General features: G+C 29.6%; 1 protein-coding gene across 2 annotated transcripts in view; it reads right to left on the bottom strand.

Moving 5' to 3' along the window:
- Positions 1 to 20,069, bottom strand: part of LOC111677112 (adenylyl cyclase 78C) — a 60,758-nt gene that overhangs the window by 18,626 nt on the left and 22,063 nt on the right. The window contains exons 1-6 of one of the 2 annotated variants that reach the window (XM_046952749.1): positions 18,066 to 18,711; positions 17,858 to 17,964; positions 3,310 to 3,811; positions 2,980 to 3,217; positions 1,404 to 1,681; positions 1,078 to 1,225 (exon numbers count right to left, since the gene is read on the bottom strand). In XM_046952749.1, the coding sequence (XP_046808705.1) occupies positions 1,078 to 1,225; positions 1,404 to 1,681; positions 2,980 to 3,217; positions 3,310 to 3,792 (1,147 nt within the window). In that variant the 5' untranslated portion in view covers positions 3,793 to 3,811; positions 17,858 to 17,964; positions 18,066 to 18,711. Of the gene's footprint in view, positions 1 to 1,077; positions 1,226 to 1,403; positions 1,682 to 2,979; positions 3,218 to 3,309; positions 3,812 to 17,857; positions 17,965 to 18,065; positions 18,712 to 20,069 lie in introns of those variants that run through there. The other variant, XM_023438174.2, reaches the window with a different exon arrangement.

Raw genomic sequence — 20,069 nt, 5'->3', positions numbered from 1 at the left:
GGTCTATAATTGATAATATCGCCCATTTATATTCGTGGTTTAAAAGTTTAACAAAACAATCTTTTTTATACGCTACACCACTTTGGTGGGGAGGGTATATTAATACCCATCTTGAAGTATACCAATCGGCTTAGAATAATTTTCATTTGAGTCGATTTAACATCGGTAAAAATGGTTAACATCGGTCCGTTTTTTCACTTAGCCCCCATATAACTGAATCCGCCAAATAGGGCTTTTATGTTCATAATTATGTTTAATATATTCGTATCTGGACAAAAAGCTGCAAAACCTTTGAATTTTATAATAATAGGGCCTCATTGGACCCTAGCCCCTATAATAAGCCCCTTTCCAAAGTCCACAATTTTATTCAACATTTTATTTTTGTAACAGGTGTAGGGTGTAAAATGGTCGGCCTCGCCCTACTATAATTTCTTACCTGTTGAATTTTTGTTTATTCGAAAGGCATGCGTTTAAGGGAGCATTTAATTTACGGCATGCGTTCTTTACTTGTACTTACTAACAAACTTACTTCGTTTCAAACTTTGTTTTTAACACAAACGAAACATCATATTATTTGTCCTATATTAGAACTTAAGAGTCCAGAATCACAGTTATTACGTAAGGTATATAAATTTAAAATTTCAAACATAAATAAATATTATAATTCTCTTTTGGAAACATCATATTATTTATCCTATATTAGTAACTTCAGGGTCTATAGGCAAACATTGTATAGTATTTTTTCTGGAGTATCCATGATAATTAAAATCTTAGGTCTCATATTAAAATGTAAAAATCTTATTTGATTTGACTTTTGTCGTTCTAGATGGGGCATTTTTGGGTTTCTTTTTTTAAATTTAGATTTTTATGTTTTTTTTTCTCACGGCAAATAATTGATACATATGAACTATCTGCACTACTTAAGAGTAAATGCTTTTGTAGCTAATTATATTTAAAATTAATTGCTCCTATTAAATATTAAAATATAAATAAAATGTGATGAATGTGCTCCATAGAGGTCAGCTAAATAAAACAATATAAAAGATGACATTTGTTTCGTTTTACATACATACTTACCTTGTATATTAAAAAGTATCCATGTACATACGGCAGCCCAATGTAAGTAGTTGTTGGCAAAACATCGCCAATAGCCCAGAAAGCATATGGCCATGTTGGAAAGGGCACAGCAAACTGACCACGTTATGGCGGTTGCAATATTAACTTCCTGCATTAATTGGATTTTAGTAAAATGTGAGAAGGAGAGAAAAAATTTAAAACAGCATGAACATAGAAATAGTACAATAATTAAAGCAAAACAAGTAATGTGAATCTAGAACATGATGATGTCATCGTACTGCAACATCAAATTTCATTAGATTCATTAATAAGAAAAAAATACATACCACATCAACTTTATTAACAGTCTCCTTTAGAAACCAGATCATAGCTAGTGCCACCTTCAGTATAAAGTCCACAATATTTACAATAATTAGCGATTTTTGCCGTTGTCTATGCGTATAGGTCAGATAGGCACGTTCCAATGAACTCTGCTTAAAGGAGTTTGTCAAAGATGGACACAAAATGCCTTTAATAACATTTCCACTCTTAAATGCTGAATAGGTATCGTTGCTTAGTGGTCGTGGTGATGGAAGTTTGTGACCATCTTCCTCTGCATCAAAATCTGTATATAAAAGGAGATAAATTGTTATTGATTCCGTATGTTTATTGTTGTTGTGTATCTAAAAATGCTTTTGTTCACATAGACATTGCCGTTAAAATTTATAGCACCCGTTTTATGGATTCTTTAAAAAAAATGTGTTATTTACAAAAGTGTTTAGTGTAAAAGGTAAAAATTAATCTTTCTTAACATTTTAAGCAATTTTTTATACTGATAAGGGTTATGAGCTATTATCTTATGTACGTATATTCATTAGGGTTATAAGCAATATTAGGTCCCATTACTACGTAGTCAGTGATCAGTAGTGATCAGTAGCCATTTTTGCAAAAACCTTCGATCGCTGCAAATTGATTTTCTAAAACCATTTTTAATCCAGTTATGTATTAAAAAATTTTAAATTTTTTTAGAGTAAATATCGAAACTTTTTTAACACTCGATAAAAAGTAATATACTTTTCGACGTATATTTTTATGCTCTATGTGGAATGGATAGGGCAGATTAGAAATTTCCAAAAATTTGTATATGTATGTATATATATTTTTAAATGAAATAAAATTCATTTATTTTAATGATATTCCCCTCATATTCAAAAATACTTACTAAAATAAACAATTAATCATGTCTGTTCTGTAAATCGATTCGATTTCAAAACCGAGAAACTTCTTAAACCGAATTTGGTGTTCTGTAAATTGAAATTTTATTTTAACGTAAAATTCAGAAAAATAAACATACTTAAATGAAAAAGAGTTGAAAATGTCCATAGCTTTTATATTAAATTAAAAAAAATTATTATTTTATGTATTATAATAGAATTAAATTCGATTTACATTCGACTAGATTTTTGTACTCGGTTTGAAAACGAGAAAACTTATGAGATTTCGTTTTTAAACGAGAAATTTACTCGGATTCGGTTTACAGAACAGACACGAATATCTTTATGAATTCAAATAATGGAAACATCTCCATCCATATGTTTATCAATCTGTTGATGTAAATTTTTTAAACGAACTAATCTTTAAACTATTTAGGGAAATGATTACAACTTAATATCAAAATCAAACCAATATTAAAAGAATGGATTACTACAGGTATAAATTATCCAAAAACTCGATGTCATTACCGACATCGTTTCTAATGCTTTGGTGTTTTTCAATTAATGGGATAAAGGTTCATAAAAATATCAAGTGGTCCCAAGACCACTTTTCTTAGTTCGGGTTCAAAAAATTACGATTTCTAGAAAAATTTAAATTACCCTTCTTCCTAATACAGATTTATGTAGAATGCAATTAAAAAGTACTTGCCAAGACTTGTACTGCCGAATACACTACAGCTTTCGGTTCTTCTCTTTGGTCCATAACGAATTTTTCTTTCCATTATACGAACAGATTGTACTCGCAATGGAATGTTCGGTTTGATGCGAGGCTTCCGAAAACTTGCAGCCAACGTTGATGTTGAACCTCGAACTGATGATGGCATCTCATCATCCATTTGTGCACCATCGCCGGGTAAACGTGGTATTTTTGACATGTCCTCGACATTCTATAATAAAAACAAACAAACAAATCACCTGTTTAATATGCAAATTATTATATAAATACACACTTAAATAGACCTAATTCTACACAAATTACCTCAATTTCATCATTTATCCTATCGCCATCTCCATCAGTGTTTGTGCAGTCATTAGCCATTTCATTGTTATCCCTTGTGTGAATTGCGTCTATGTCATTGTCATCAATATTGGATTGAATTCCGGGATTAGCGAGGCCTTCTTCGTCATCTGAATTATATGTTATGTCAGTCGCTTTGTTTTTGCTCTTATCACCACAACATATTTTATCTCCGCTTCCGTTGCTGTATTGTTGTTGAGGCATTACTCTGTGTTGATGTTCTGCTGGCAGATTCTCACTTTCGTTAGCCAACGTATATGTTACTATGTTATCTGCACAACAGCCACCATCTCCACTATCGTCGACCGTGGCTCCCAGACTGGCACTTTTTATACTGGCATCAAATTTCTTAACAATCACTTTAGCTGCCTGCTCAAGCGGAGATTGACTTAGACTACGTCTGTGTATTTCGCCGGAAACCAATTTCTTGTCATCATCATCCATAATGCGTTCCTCCAGACTTCTGCAGGGAAGTGTGTGTTTGTGTGAGTATGAGAGAGTAGGTGTTGAAATAAAAGTAAACAAAACACAAATTAGATTAAAAATTATACTTCAATCAACTGGCCTACAACAAATTTATGAAAATAAAAGGAAAACTACAAAAATGTGTAAAATTTCCTTATTTAACAGAAAAGTGTTTCATCATCAATAATTATAAAAAGAAGTAGACCATTGTTACCGCATTGTAATCATATTAATTAAGATAATGGCTGAAATCATGCCAAATCGTTCACTTTTTTGTAAAAATATTGGAGGAGTAAGTAAAAAATATAAGAACACTAAGTTTTATTGGGTATGAAAGGGGAATAAGAACTGTAGAATTTGTTAAGATTCGATTTTTTGAACATTGTAATTTTGAAGAGAACCCCTTTTGAAAATCATATATCTCCTAATATCGACACATGACAATGTTTTGATGGGATGGGAATTTAAAATTCGGCACCATAGAATATAAACTTTTTTTATACCCTTCACCTTCGTGAGAAGGGTATATATAAGTTTGTCATTCCGTTTGTAATTTCTATAATATAATTTTCCGACCCTATAAAGTATATATTCTGGATCCTTATAGATAGCGGAGTCGATTAAGCCATGTCCGTCTGTCTGTCCTTCTGTCTGTCTGTTGAAATCAGTTTTTAGAGGACCCCAGATATCGGCGGGATCCGAATCTTCAATAATTCTATTAGAGATGCTTTCGAGAAGATCGCTATTTAAAATCAGCAAAATCGGTCGGTAAATAACGGAGATATGAGCAAAAATCCGAGACAACCTCTGAAAATTTCATCAAAAAATTGTTATAAAAGCAACAACAACACTGTATATAGAAAAAGATGTACACGTGTGTGTGTAGATACAATATTTATATAAAAAATGGTCTGAATTGATGTTCTAAAAATTGATTGAAATGGGTTTTGTAATTAGTAATTAAAAAAAATTAAAATCGCACTTTTTTTAAAAAAGACCCGTCCAGTTTGTTATTCCTAGTATGTACAACAATTTTCGACTCATTAAAAATTTTCTTTATATGTATAACTAGCTAATACCGGTGTGCTTCGATACCGCAATCGAAATTAAATACGTAATAATTACAAAATTTATTTATTTAGTAATTAAATTATGCAATTTTTCTTAAAGGTTTCTTATAATTTCATTTGATTATAATATATTTCATTTAAATTCTAAAAGAATACATTAATAAGCTATTTATTTCTTATTTGTTAAAATTTAATATATGGTACTTTTATTATTAAAAAAAGTTATTCTAATGCCTTGTGAATGTGTGTTTGTTTGTATGTTTAAACGCTATAGACTACTAAACGGCTGAACTGTATGTCTGGAATAGGTAATAAACTACTTTTTATTTTGAATTTTCAAGTGGGCGAGGAGCCACGCCTACATTAAGAAAATATAAAATTCGTATATTTGAAATAATATAAAAGTTAGAGTCCTCAAATTTTGTTGGAGCCACTTTAGTGTCAATATGATTATACGGGATAAAAAGTGGGCGGACTAGCGTTAGGGGGCGTGGCACCTCCCATATAAATTAAATACAAAAATTCGTTTAGTTTGGAAAATAATACAGATAGAATATCACAATTTTGCACAAATAACTTTAACATCCATGTAAACATTTTTGGTAATAAATTGGCGGACTACCTATGAGCCACTCCCACCTCCCATATTAATTAAATATAAAAATTAATTTTTCTTGATATAATATAACAGTTAGAGTGCTCAAATTTTGTAGGAGCCACTTTAGTGCCAATATGATTATTTAGGATAAAAAGTGGGCTGACTAGCGTTAGGCGGCATGGAACCTCCCATATAAAATAAATAGAAAAATTCGTTATCTTGGAAACTGTTACAATTAGAATCTTAAAATTTTGCACAAATAATTTTAACATCCATGTAAACATTTTGTGTATTAAATTCGCGGACTACTATTAGGGGGGCTTGGAGCCCCCATATAAATAAAATAGAAAAATTCGTTTATCTGAGAATCTATTAGATCTAGAATCTTCAAATTCTATATGAATAATTTCGACATTAATGTGAACATTTAGAAAATAACGGGCGGACTCTTAATGGGGGGCTTGACACCACATATATGAATTAAATAAAAAAATTTCTTTATAAATTGGCGAACTTACAATAATTTTCTTGGCATCTCTCAAATGTAACATATTGGTAATCTGGAAAACTTTTGTGGTTAAAATTTTCAAAATCTTTAAGTGGGTAAAACAAAAAATAGAATTTTTCTATTTAATTCATGTAGGACCTTCAAGCTCCCCAGATGAAAGTCCGATCTTTTTCCTCCAAAATGTTCAGATGAATGTTAAGCAACTTGCGCAAAATTTGTTGAATCTAGTTCTATTAGCTTCCCAGTTAAGCGAAATTTTGTTTTTAATTCATATGAGAGGTACCAAATACCCCATTGGTAGTCCGCCCGTTATACTCAAAATATTCAGATGAATGTTAAAGTTCTTCAAGAAGATTTGAAGATTCTAGCTTTAATAGTTTCTTAAATAAATGATTTTTTTTATTTTATTCATATGAGGGCTCCAAGTCCCACATATGAAAGTCTTTTTCCTTAAAAATGTTGATATAACTTATTAAAGTTCTTCGTGCAATATTTTAAGAATTTAGTTCTATTACAAACATACAAACAAACGCACATTTTCTATGTATATAGGTGATTTTCATGAATATAACACACATACCAAGAGCTTAAAGTAATCTTCGAATTGGAACTTAACCTATAAAAATTTGGAAAATATCATTCATGAAAAATATTAATCGCTCGAAATCTACTCGAAATTAAGTAATTTCCGATATATTTCGTTAATTTGAAATCAAGTAATTTTGCATAATTTTATTAAAATTAACTTGAAGTTACAACACAGAAAAAAATAATACATAAATGAAATGAATTTTGTAATTAATTGTATGAACCGAAGATGACTTTTTTCCCCAAAACATTTTCATTCAAAATATTAAAAGTTCATAGAATTTATTAATCTGTTTCCATATTTAGTATATAATAAACCTTTATTACCGTATTTTGTATAATTAAAAAATTATAAAATGCTGAAAAATTAAATCATAAATTCGCGCAGATTTCATCGATTTTATACTATCATAAACAAACACAAAATTTAAAACATTTTTTTAACAAATAGAAAATAAAAATACATTTAAAATATTTTAAGTCGAGGCTTAAAAAATTTATACAATTTAGGAACATATTCCTAATATTACACTCCTACTCCCGAAAACAGTTTGAATATTAAGAAAGCATAAATGGAACTACATATAGAGTCAAAACAAAAGCGGACAGAAGAGATTTCATAAAAATTGCCTTCAAATCAAGTGATTCTGTAGCAAAAATTAGAGAAAAATTGGATGTTACAGCAAGCCTAGCTACAGTAAAACGAATTGTTAGAAGGGCCAAGGCTTTAGAAATATTAAAAAAATTAATAAATGTTACTCCAAATGCCTCTCGTAAAGAGAAATCCTCTTTAACTTGTACGTGAACACATGGTTATAAAAAGCTATATTAACATCTTGTTTTTTCGGATGAAAAAATGTTTTGAAAAAAAATTTAGAAGGTCCAGATCTATATAATCATTATTTTTATGATTTTTGAAAGGAAGAGCTCTACCTGAGTCGTTTGCATAGCTGTTGAAGATATTGGTTATAGTGGGGGGCAATTTCGTATTATCAAACATGTGAGCTAAAATTTCTTTCATCTTGTAAGAATTGTAATAATTGTAATGTCATACTAGAAAACCGGTTTTTTACATTTTCGGACATCTTTGAAACATTGCCGAGGATGTTTCAAAAATATAATGCCCCGATCCATACTGCCAGGCCTGTTAAAAGGTGGCTTTGAAGCCAGAATATAAAAATTTTGGAGTGGCCTCCATAAACTTCTCACCTATTTATTATTAAAAAGGTTTCCGATATTCTTTCTCGTAATGTGTATATGTCTGGCAGCAATATGACATAAAAGAAGCCTAAATTGAAGGAACTAAAAAGGCTTGGACCGAAATTTCCTTGACATTACTTAAGAATCTTTATAACTCTTTATCATCTAGTATTTTCGGAGTTATATGTTAGGATATGTTCCTTAGTAAATCTTTTCTAAAACCTGGTAAAAATGTTTATAAAATAAAAAAGTTTCTTGAAAAATTGTTGTTGTTTTTGTCAATTAAAGATGACGAACTATTCAAATGAACCAAAAAAAAAAATATTGTTCAAAAACGTAATATTTTTGAAAAAAAAAATATATATATTCGGTTATTTAGTCTTGCACTAATATTTGTCTATCTAGTAATATATAAGACATCATGGTATTAATAGGGGCTAGGTGAAATAATGGACCGATGTTAATCATTTTCAGTAGGCCTCGTCTACGGTACCATAGAGAATCATGTGCCAAATTTCATTGAATTACAAAATTGCGACCTGTAGTTTGAAACAACTAAGACTAAGAAACAACTTTAAATAGTATATATTTAATTTCTGAAAGTGAAAAGCTTGATAGCAATTCTTATAAAATTTAGTAAATGAATGTGTTTGTATATATTATATTTCTTTCGAATTTTGTAGTTTGGTAATGTTTTTAAGTGAATTATGGACGTAAAAAGATCTAAGAACAAAATTTTATCAAGTTATATTTTTATATGGACACACAGATGGACAGACTCAGAAAATGATACTGAACCGATACTTTAACGACCAATATTTTGGACGTTACAATTATCAGCACAAACCTTAAATACCTTCCGCACTATAGTGGATTTAAAAATTAAATAAAACTATGTCAAATTGTATTTCATAGAACCTAGTATTTTGTTGTTAAATCGAAATTTGTTGATAATTATTTAAAAATCTATATACATATAGTAGTACATATAGGCGAAACTGAAGGGGGTTTCAAATAAAAATATTTATTCTCTTCGCACAGACGAGCTCTGAGAGAATAAAATAAACCTGTGAGAACTAAACGCACTCACTAAACATCAAATTTTCTTCGCAAAATTGCGAAGATATTACCACTTATTAGTTTTTCTTATCACTTAAACTTAATGTTTATTATTTTTTTCAACACTTTTCATTTATTTAAAATCCCGAAAATAATTTAAATTTTACAAACGAAAAAAAAATATTTTTTATTCTTTGACATTTTTGATTTTTTGGAATAATGAAACAATTGAAACTTCTAAGTAAAGATACATTTCGGTTAAAAATTTCTTAAAGTCGGCCCAGCCGACTATTTTATAAAAGTGTATTTGCACAATTACACTTTTATAAATCCAATTTGTCATAATAGGACTAAGACCCCATTTCATGCATATAGTTCTCCTACATATCGCCCAACACCGATGTGCCTTGTTGATTCTACCCTATTGATCCTATTTTAGTTTTTGGTCGAGGATTACACCTAAGTACTTTGTCTGTCAATATCTTCTTGCCAAGGTTCAGTATACGTAGAAATTTTTGTCTTTCTTGTGAAACGACAGCTTTCCGTATTCGTTGGTTTAACATTGAGGCCTCTCGGTTGAGCCCAGTTTTGAGAGCCATCTCAGCTCTTCTACACAAGTATTTTCCTTTCCCTTTAAAAGCATTACGACATCGTCTGAGTAGCAGATAGGGTAAGTCCTTTCTCAGTTAAGGTCTACCGTGGTATACCGCGAAATAAATTTTTTCTAGTATTTATATCGTACATCTCGCAGCTTATCCATCTGTTCCTTAGCATATAGTTGATCCAGTTATGAAGCACCCAGTCAAAATAAAACTGGTCTACACAGAAACAAATATGCACATTTTTTAAGAATATTTTGCTTAAATTTTATTTTCCATTTTTATAAATACATATATGATTTATAACATTTAATGTATAAGTGTTTCAGGTTTTACAGTACAAAGTAACAGTTTCTAGGATGTTAAATAAAATTGTATTAATAAAAATATATAAATACTTTTTTTACAAATTTTAATTTTAGAGAACTAGTAAAATTATTGTTAATATTCAATATCTATTTTGTATCAAAATTTCTATAGATTCAATAAGAAATTTTGTGTATTATTATTGCCAATATACAATAAAAAATGTATCTGTTTCAGATAAAATTAAATTTCAGTACAAATACTAATAATTAGCGCAATTGTTTCAGTGAAATAATTATTTGAAAATGTTACGAATAATTATTATTGTTTTTTGTAAATAGTTTATTATTTTAATAAGAAAAATCCTGAAAATCATTCAATTAAAAATTTACGAATTTGAGTTATTGATTTTACAAATTTCCTGCTAGGTCCTTTTTTACTTGTCTTTGTTTTTTTTTTTTTTTTTGATTTTGAATTTCATTTTTTTCTGTGGATAAGAGTATCAGTGTGCAGTGTAGAAAGCGCCTTCGATGTCAATGCATACCGCCAGAGTATACAGTTTGCTATCGAAGGATTCACTTATGTAATGGACAACTTCGTTTAAAGCGGTTTAAGCATACTGCTTAAATTTTAGGCCTTTGTCTGGTTTACTGCTTTTAGCCATGCTATCAGCTATCCATATATACATGTTCTTGGTCGAGACCCTGTATCAGCGTAGAAAAGTTGGAAATTTACATGATTTAATCCAGAAACTTTGTTGTGAATCGTCCAAGGTTCCTGGATTAAAGTTACATGTACACATCTTACCTGTGCAATTTTACCCATCATCGCCCCGATGGAGGTTTATATGTATAACCGCAGTCATAGTCATCCATTTAAACTGCGTTCCAGCGAGTTGCTGATCACCTCCTCGCTCGTTCAATCGTCAACTTTCCAATTTTGGAAATGCACTTTCTTTTGGTGAGTTTGTTTTAGCTCCCTCGCTTTTAGGATTTGGTTGCTCAATGTTATCAGTAGTATCTACTGATGCTTTGATCTTAGGTATCGTAAACTGCATATCAGAGATCATCCCTGATCTGGCAACTTTGGCATAAGATGGCGGCTCTTCTGCTTTTCTACTGTCTAGCTTCTCCTCTATCATTTTCGGGGCTTCTTTTGAGATACTCTTACCTTCCTTGTTGATTTCGCTGACATGGTCATCTTTGGAATATCTGGCTTGGCATTACTTACTCGAAGGATTCTGACATGAGTTTCCATTGAGTCAAGTATGGCTTGCCTTCTACTGTTTATAAGAAGACGGTGAGCTCTTTTTTTCTTAGGTTTATTCTCAATTGTCAACTCCCGAGATTTGTGAGAGAGTTCGATTTGGTCGATCGGTTAATCGATTAATTTTTGATGATTAATCGCTCGAACAAATGAAAATTGCCAAATTTCAAATAACGAATAAACCAAATAATTTATATCGATTAATCGAATAAGAAAAACTTATTATTTAACAATAAAAAAACTGTATATCTTATACAAAATTCAATATTTTTATAATAAATTTACTTTCTGTATTAATTTCTTAATTACTTTTCTAAATTGAAGAATATTTATTGGATTATTTTTATAACAATACTTCAGAAACATTGTAATAAGTGGTTCTGATTAACCTACTTCTAGAATGGGTGCATGAAGAAACATTTCAGATTTCTGAAAGAAATCTTGAAAATAATTATATCGCTTTTACAACCTACATCCAGTTTTGAGGAATTGTGCTGGGCTAAGTTCTAATAAGTTCTTCAGCAACACAATTATAATCTAGTTCACTGGAACGTATGAATTCTGGAACTCGTTGTTAAATATCAAAAACATAAATTTAATAAACTTTATTTATTTATATAAAAAAGGATTTTACGTGAAAATAAATAATTTCTAATATTTGAGAAAAATCTTAATAGAATTGAATTTAAAGTAGTGGAAAATTAAAATTTTGTTTGTTATAGGAAGAAATATATTGTAAAATAGAAATAATATTATTAAGAAAAAGATATCCATTTTCCTTTATTGTAAAATAGAAATAATATTATTAAGAAAAAGATATCCATTTTCCTTTTATTTGATTAACCGAATAATTTTGAATTATCCGGCTATTAACCTAACTTAAAACCTCAAATAATTATTTGTCGAATGAACCGAATAAGACAAAAAGCCTAATAATTGAATACTCTTGCTCTATCCGTGTAGATCATTCTATTTCACCCCCATTTCCCAGTTGGTTAACTATCTGACCTCCCTCAGCTTATGGGACTCTAAGCAGGGAGAAGACAGATCACTGCCCTAATACGCTTTCTAAACATACGCACTATTGTAGGGTATCATATTGTCGAACATGCCCGACTATACAATCTGACAAGCCGAATGGTGTAATTTCATTTTTACTGACCCACTTCTCTCGTGATGGTCTTATTACATCCCAACAAAAACTTCTTAAATTTCGGTAATTTGTAGTTGTTATTTCCTATATTACAATGTAATGAATGGAACACATACTTTAAATAAATTTTAGTCTTATATTTGTAGTTTCCAAATGTACATTACCGATTCCAGAAATCTAGGTGAGCGAAAATCTTGCACAACTTTTGTCACAAACAAATTAAATAAAACCCATCCAAATAAAATCAACATTTTTTGATGAATTATTCTTATTTCGTTATTCTATCTAAATGCAAAAAAAAAATAACACTGTGATACAAAAGTGAAGAAAAATAAAATGCAGGCGTTCTCATATACCAATTCTATTTCGTTATAGTCCATAGAGTACGAATATATTTTTAGATTTCCCCTATCACTTCGTTAACTTACTTTTTAAGAGCAAAAGATGCGAAAAACAGGCATTTTTGAAGTTTTAAATTTCAAAAATCATAAGTTTAGTAGTTTTCATCCGATTTTCAAATCCGATATTTTTTTTAATGATACAAGTGTTGCCTTTTAATCCAAAAAAAGAAATCCAAAATTTATGGTCAAATGTCTGAATTACGGTCGTTTAAGTAAAAAAACTCTCACTTTTTTAAAAAAATTTCATTTTCATCATGCTCTACTTTGACATGAGGCAGTAAGTTCATCTTTTTTACTTTCCTGAAGAATCACATAAAGGAAGGTTTCTAAAACTTGTTATTTCATAAAAATGTATGAAAAACTGGATGATTTATGCCAATTTTTCTAATAGCGTGTTCCTCGAATTTTTAGTTTTCTCCATACAAATTAATTATACCCTACACCACTTTAGTGGGGAGGGTAAATTGGGTTTGTGCTGATGTTTGTAACATACAAAAATATTCGTCCTATAACCACCTTAAAGTATACCAATCGGCTTAGAATCATTTTCTGAGTCGATTAAGCTATGTCCGTCCGTCCGTCTGGCTGTCCATGTAAACATTGTGCGCAAGGTACAGGTCGCAATTTTCAAGATAATTGGATGAAATTTGGCACACACGCTTTTTTTTGCCCAAGGACAAAGCCTATTGAAAATGGTTAAAATCTGTCCATTATTTCGACTAACCCTCATACAACCGTACCCCCCAAATAGGGCCTTTTGGCTTATAATTAAGTATACCCTATACCACTATAGTGGGGTAGGGTATACTTATTAATGTCGATTAAGACATGTCCGTCCGTCCGTCTGTCCGGCTGGCTGGCTGTCCATGTAAACCTTGTGCGCAAGGTACAGGCCGCAATTTTCAAGATAATTTGATGAAATTTGGATCAAGCATGTTTTTTGCCACAAGGACGATGGTTGAAATCGGTCCATTATTTCACCTAGCCCCCATACAACCGTACCTCCCGATTTGAACTTTTTATGCCATAATTACGTCAAATATTCTGCTATCTCTCTAAAAATTGGCACAAATAAGTTTTATATAAGTATAAATGACACTGCAGATTTACGTAAGGATCGGCCTATATTTGACCCTAGCCCCCATACAAACCCCCCTTCAAAAAATGACTTAAACGTCTAAAATTGACTTGTAACCATTTGTATCGCAATGAAACTCAAGAAAACTAACTGTTATTTAGAAATATATCCTTTTCCCAAATTTACCGAGGATCGGCCCATATTTGACCTATATAAAGCCTTTTCAGAAATTTTAGTTTTTTATCAATAAATTTCTTAAATATTTTGGAATTATGGTAATATTCAACATAAAAGTTTCTTTACAAAAAATAAAAATTTTATAATAAGTAAAAATTTTAAAAATATACTCATGGTGTAGGGTATTATTTGGTCGGCCAAGCCCGACTATACTTTCCTACTTGTTTAAATGATTTATTATGTTAACAAAAGTCGACAAAACTTAGTTTTATAGAACTTTAAATGACACTACCGATTTTTGTAATGATCGGGCTTCATTTGACCCTACCCCCATACAAACTCCCCTTCAGAAAATGACTTAAAGGTCAAAATTCACTTACAAACACTAATAACACTTTTAAATTTTGTACATAAATAATATTGAAGAAGACTTAACTTCCCCTACCAACATTTTTAAGGATAGGGCCATATTTTGCCCTACTCCCCTTTGAGCCCTCCTAAAAATCTCTTTTTTTGCCAAAAAAAAATAAAAATATTCCGAAATAAAGTTAAAAAAACAAACCAAATGCTTAATTTTTTAAATAATCCCCATTTTTAAGATACATACTGGCTGGTGTAGGGTATCATATGGTCGGCTACGCCCGACTATACATTCATACTTGTTTTTGTATAAAAATGTTAAATGGCCGTAACCAAGACATTAATCATAAATTTTGGATTTATTTTTTTGGGTTGAAAGACAACACTTGTATCTTTAAAACAAAATATCCAATTTGAAAATCGGTTGCAACCACCATAAATATATTTTTTTAAAGTTAAAACTTCAAAAATAGCTCTTTTTCACATCTTTTGCTCTTAAAAAGGAACTAAACGAAGTGATCGGGAAAAATTAAAAATATATTCCTACTCTATGGATCATAACGAAATGGAATTGGTATATGAGAACCCCTGCATTTTTTTGATGTATCACTGCGTAATTTTTTATCTAAAATTTTGGTTTATTATTTTTAAATAACAAAGATTTACTTACATTTTTTTTTTGGAAAACTGTTCACGAAGTTACATTGACTTGCATTAACCCATTAGATCCCAAACATCTTAAAATCAATGAATTTAAATTATTTGTTGCAAAATGAATTTTATTATGGGTTAATTTAAAATTAAATTTAAAAACAAAAAATTTTTAATTTTGGAAATGCGATTTTTGGGCTGTACTCGGATGGATACAGCGGGACAATATGGGTATAAATACAAAAAAATAAAACAAATTTTACAAACAATTTTTATTATTATTGTTTTAATATTTTGGTATTTTCTTTCATTAAAAATCGAATCAATTAGTTTTGAGAATTTTTCCATTAGATTTATTATGAATTGTATTGAAATTCTCTGTGAATTATCGTATTTATTGCACTTTTTCGACACTTTATTGATATTTGTGTCAAAATAAATTAATTAAAATTCATGAAATGGGAAATATTCTTATCTGCCACTGCTGTCATACAATTCGCATTCACCTCTAGTAATTAACAGTATTTATCAGTTCATTTTTCATTCATTTCTTGGCAATATTTGAAAAAAATAAAAAATCTAAATGTGAATTGATTTTATTATAATGACAATCAGTAGCACCTACAAGCCATCAAAAGTTTTTACCAAAGAGGACATAAACATCCTTAAAAGATAATTTAGATATATGAAAAAATAGGTATGGATAGGCCCATTGTACCCAAGCGAGTACACCAATATTTAAGCTTATAAAAAAACTTAAAAACTAATTTTTAATTATTTAAAAAAATCTTATAAAATCCTGTTTACTTTATTTGAAAGAGTTTGACATCAAATTCCAATGAAAGGTATGAAAAATTTAAAAATTTAAAAACTCTGTTGACAAATTTGACAATTTGTTAAAATTTATCAATGTTTTTATGATATTGTAATTAGTTACATTTACTCTTTAGATTCAAAAGTACTATTCCAAAAATCAAATTTTACAAAAAACTCAGTAGCATGGATAATCTAGAATTATAAAATCGGTTGTTTTTTTGCACCCAAGCGAATACAGTGGGAACGAATGGGTTAAGTAAACAGCTGGAGCTAGAATCACTGACAACAACTAAATTTCTGGGTTCAAACTCCGAAGTTTTATAAATAGATATTCATTTACCATTTATAACAAACAAAATAACTCATAATTCGCAGAGTTTCTGTAAATAAACTGTTAACCACAAATAAAATAAAAAAATAGAAAACAGCCTTATTTGGCTTTATGCTTCAATTGATTTACATTTTACAATATTCAATTTGGCGTCAAAATACAACATAAGTTTACTATTAGAAGATTTGGATTATTATCTAAAAAATTACTTCAGAGTAGTGAATTTAAGTTATAAAAAAAACTTCCATCACTTTTTCATTACTTTTGAGGTGTAAATTCATGTTTTTTTGTTCAAGTTTTTATTTAAAATTTAAATATTAACTACTTATTAAATATTCTTTTAACGCAGATCAATAAAACTCAATTTATATCTAATAGAATCGACCACACATAGATTTTTTAGACAACTACGTGTTTGTAAGTTCATGAAAACGATACGTTTTTGTTTTAATTTTGTTTATCTTAAAATTGTTATTAGCAAATAAAAGTATATATGTATTAAACATGTCCCTAAAAATACATTCGTCCTAGATGGAAATGATATTTTCCAACATTTAAGTAAAACTAAACGGATCAACTACAAAGAACAAAAATCTACTACAAAGAACAAATTTTTTATTTTTTATATAATTATACAAAAAACAGTTTACATTATTAATCCAACATTATTTTAGATGGTGCTCTAACTTGCATATATGTATGTATACATATGCACATACATAAATATATATATTTTGCGCATTGATTGTTGGTGGTGGTTTGTTATCATTTGACATCAGAGTTAATATAATTATCACTTTTAGTGATAATGGATAAATAGATATATAGATGGATCAACAATAAACATTCAAAAATACACTAAATTGTACTCACTTTCACACACAATTACTCTTACATACATTTACACGAAAATAAATTAATAATAAATACTAGTGTTTGTGCTCGCACATAACTGGGCAGAAAAATAGGTGTATGTTTTGCAAATATTTTGAGATACATAAATTGTAAAATATTACTGCTATAAGAAAGGTATTTTTTATAATTTGAAAATCTGTTTACCAATTTAAACAAACTAATACCACTTGTAGAAATTAATTATTTAAAAAGCTTTTAGCGTTCTATATGACGCACTTTAATATTGGATCTTTAAATTTATGATCAAATGTATGCAATGCAGCCATCTAAGTATAAAAACACTCGAGGAACATGCTATTAGAAAGTTTAGCATAACTCTTCCAGTTTTTCATAGATTTTTAAAAATTAACCAGCATTGGTAAACCAACATATTCCGCTTATTTTTTCCATAAATATTTTTATAGATGTCAAAGATGTTGCAATATGCAACTCTTGAAACTTATTTAGTATTTGGGAGTGGCTTCTCGTAGGAAGCCACTGTGAAAAGATCAGGAAAATCGATTCAATTGTTTCCTCTACAAACTTCAAACAAACAATCACACATTATTGTTTTTCAAGTCATCTTCAGAAGTAGATTAGGATCAAATGAGGCTCGATTATTACGAAAATCAGCAGAGTTTTTAAAAACTTATATCAAACTTATTTGTGCTGATTTTTGTAGAGATACTAGAATATATCACTATAGTGAGATTAAAAACTTTAATCGTAGGATACTGTTGTATCTAAATATTGGACCGATTTCAATCGCTTCGTTCTTGGATAATATGTGCAAATTTCATCAAATCTTAAAAAGTGAAGCGATATTAAAAAAGTAGAATTTGCGTTCGAAAAGCCTATATGTTTATATATAAAGTAATCTATGTGGGATGAATAGTACTTTATGAGATATCTTAAAACGTCGGGAACAAAAATAATTTAAATTGTATTTGAAAATTAATTTTAAATATTAAATAATTAAAAAAACTTACATACAAAATTCACGCCTATTAGTTTATCCACATGTGTATGTAAAATATTGAATTGTATGTGTTTGTTTGTATGTAAGTAATGGCAACATACAACAACAATATCGCTGCTATTTATTCATAAATTGATGATGAAGAGAAAAATCGATAAATATTTTTAGATTTGTTTCATATTTTTTGCTATTTTTTTCAAAAACTTTAATAAACGCACCTTATTGTATAACAATTTAACAAATATTATTATATTTTTATTAATTTAATTTTTTTATTATTTTTTTTAAAAGATTGTAAAACTTTTTTTTACAAAAACCAACTGTTGATTCTCACAAACATATTTTTTGCTACAAATAACTGAATTATTATATTTACACAGATTTTTTATTAGCATATGATGTACATTTTAAATAATGCACTACAGACTTTTGATTCCATTTCTAATTTTAAACTTTAAAACACTTAAATTACAATTTGGCACCAAAATATCACGATATTTTTATTTATTTATTTTATTTGTATTTTATTAGAACAATTTTGAACAATTTATTTTTTGGACTTGTAAATCGTAAAGGGTGTTAACTGCAACTAAATATGATAATTTTGTGAAAATATGTTTAGAGTTGAGATTAATTTGGCCGATTGGTTATAATAACATGCGGCGACGGCGGACTATGACTGACTCCTCTAAAAATAATTTCCTTTTTCTACTCATTCATCTAGTTGTTGTTAGTTAATGTTGTTGGTTTATTCTCCGATTAGTCAATGTACAATAAGTAGTATTCATCACATTTAGCACATTTTTACTAAAAATACGAGTAGTAAACACAGTAGAATGAGCGCACCAGAGAGGGTTGAGTATGACAAAAACAAGTATAAATACAAAATTATTAAACGTTTTACACTGTAAACAAAAAGTGTTAATTAATGAAACTGTTGAATTGTTGGCATCGCATAAATGTGTTTTATTTTTTGGCCTATTGAATTTTAAAATGACGCACTATGGGTTCTTTGACAATAATTTTTATATTAAACAATTAATGATTTGAGATTCAGTTGTGCCTGCGATATACTATATAATGCTTATAATACTCATCTTAATTGGAAGAGTGACTAATATCAATAATAAGAGTAAACATCCCTAATAAGTAAGAAAAGCTACAGCTATTTTTAAAGTAAAGTCCACATTTTTTTCCATATAATAAGTAAAAAAGTCGGCATCTTACGTCAAGTAGTTGCTATGTAGTATACGATACCGGTAGTATAACAGGCAAGCAAAATATCTTGTCAACAACACTAAGCCGGGGATGGCAAAGAGGACGTATCTTTCGGTGCTCTCAAAGTCCACTGCTTACATAAAAGGCTGGGCAGTAAACTGGCTAGAGTTGGGAAAGTACCCACTAAAAATAATGTTATCACTAAACCTGATATAATCACCGAAGTAGTCATATCTATCCAACAAGAGCGAGAGTTTCTTTATCAAAAAACTCTTTCGGTACATAAGATTGAAAATACTAAAGCCATTACCGGAGTCTATTAGATAACAATGCCAACTTAGAAACGTTGACAAGTTCATTGATTGAATCATTCGATGGCAGTCTTTCTCTACGCGAACGGGGTAAAAATAAGTTACGAAATGTACGATATAACTATCAAAAAAAGTATTTCACGGTGGCGTTTTGTCACATTTTTTCTTACAGACCCTAACCAAGAAAGAACATAACTATTTTAGCCATGTAGATGATGTTATAATATAGTATATCTAAGGGGAAAGGAGCAAAATTAATTGTGTATAGTAGGACTCATTCGGGAGGCCTGAATGTTAACCAGAAATACTGAGTTAAGTACTTAGGTTTAAGTGTGATTACACCAATTCTTAATAATATTAAACTACTAGAGGGATTCAGGGTACATGTTGATTGGATATAAATAGTGCCATGAACTCAACACTAGCTATCAGGCAGAAGTTCAACCAATAACGGAATGCTTAAATTGAATTAGAATAAATGCGACGGCGTTAACATATTTACCGACAGAACTCAATTAGGATGATATCAGGAGAAAAGGTGACATCTAAGACCGTATTGGACTGAACAAATTTTTAATTGAACACTCAACCAGAATTAAGCTTGTATCATATGGTTACCATACAAGGAAAGGAACTTAAGGTAGTTAACTCGACAAACCTAAAACTGGTTATCACTACAATCCTATAAGGGTA

Source organism: Lucilia cuprina, chromosome 5 (genome assembly GCF_022045245.1).
Source record: "Lucilia cuprina isolate Lc7/37 chromosome 5, ASM2204524v1, whole genome shotgun sequence".
Taxonomy (NCBI): domain Eukaryota; kingdom Metazoa; phylum Arthropoda; class Insecta; order Diptera; family Calliphoridae; genus Lucilia; species Lucilia cuprina.
Note: the sequence above shows the minus strand (reverse complement) of the source record. Positions and strands in the feature narration are given on the sequence as shown.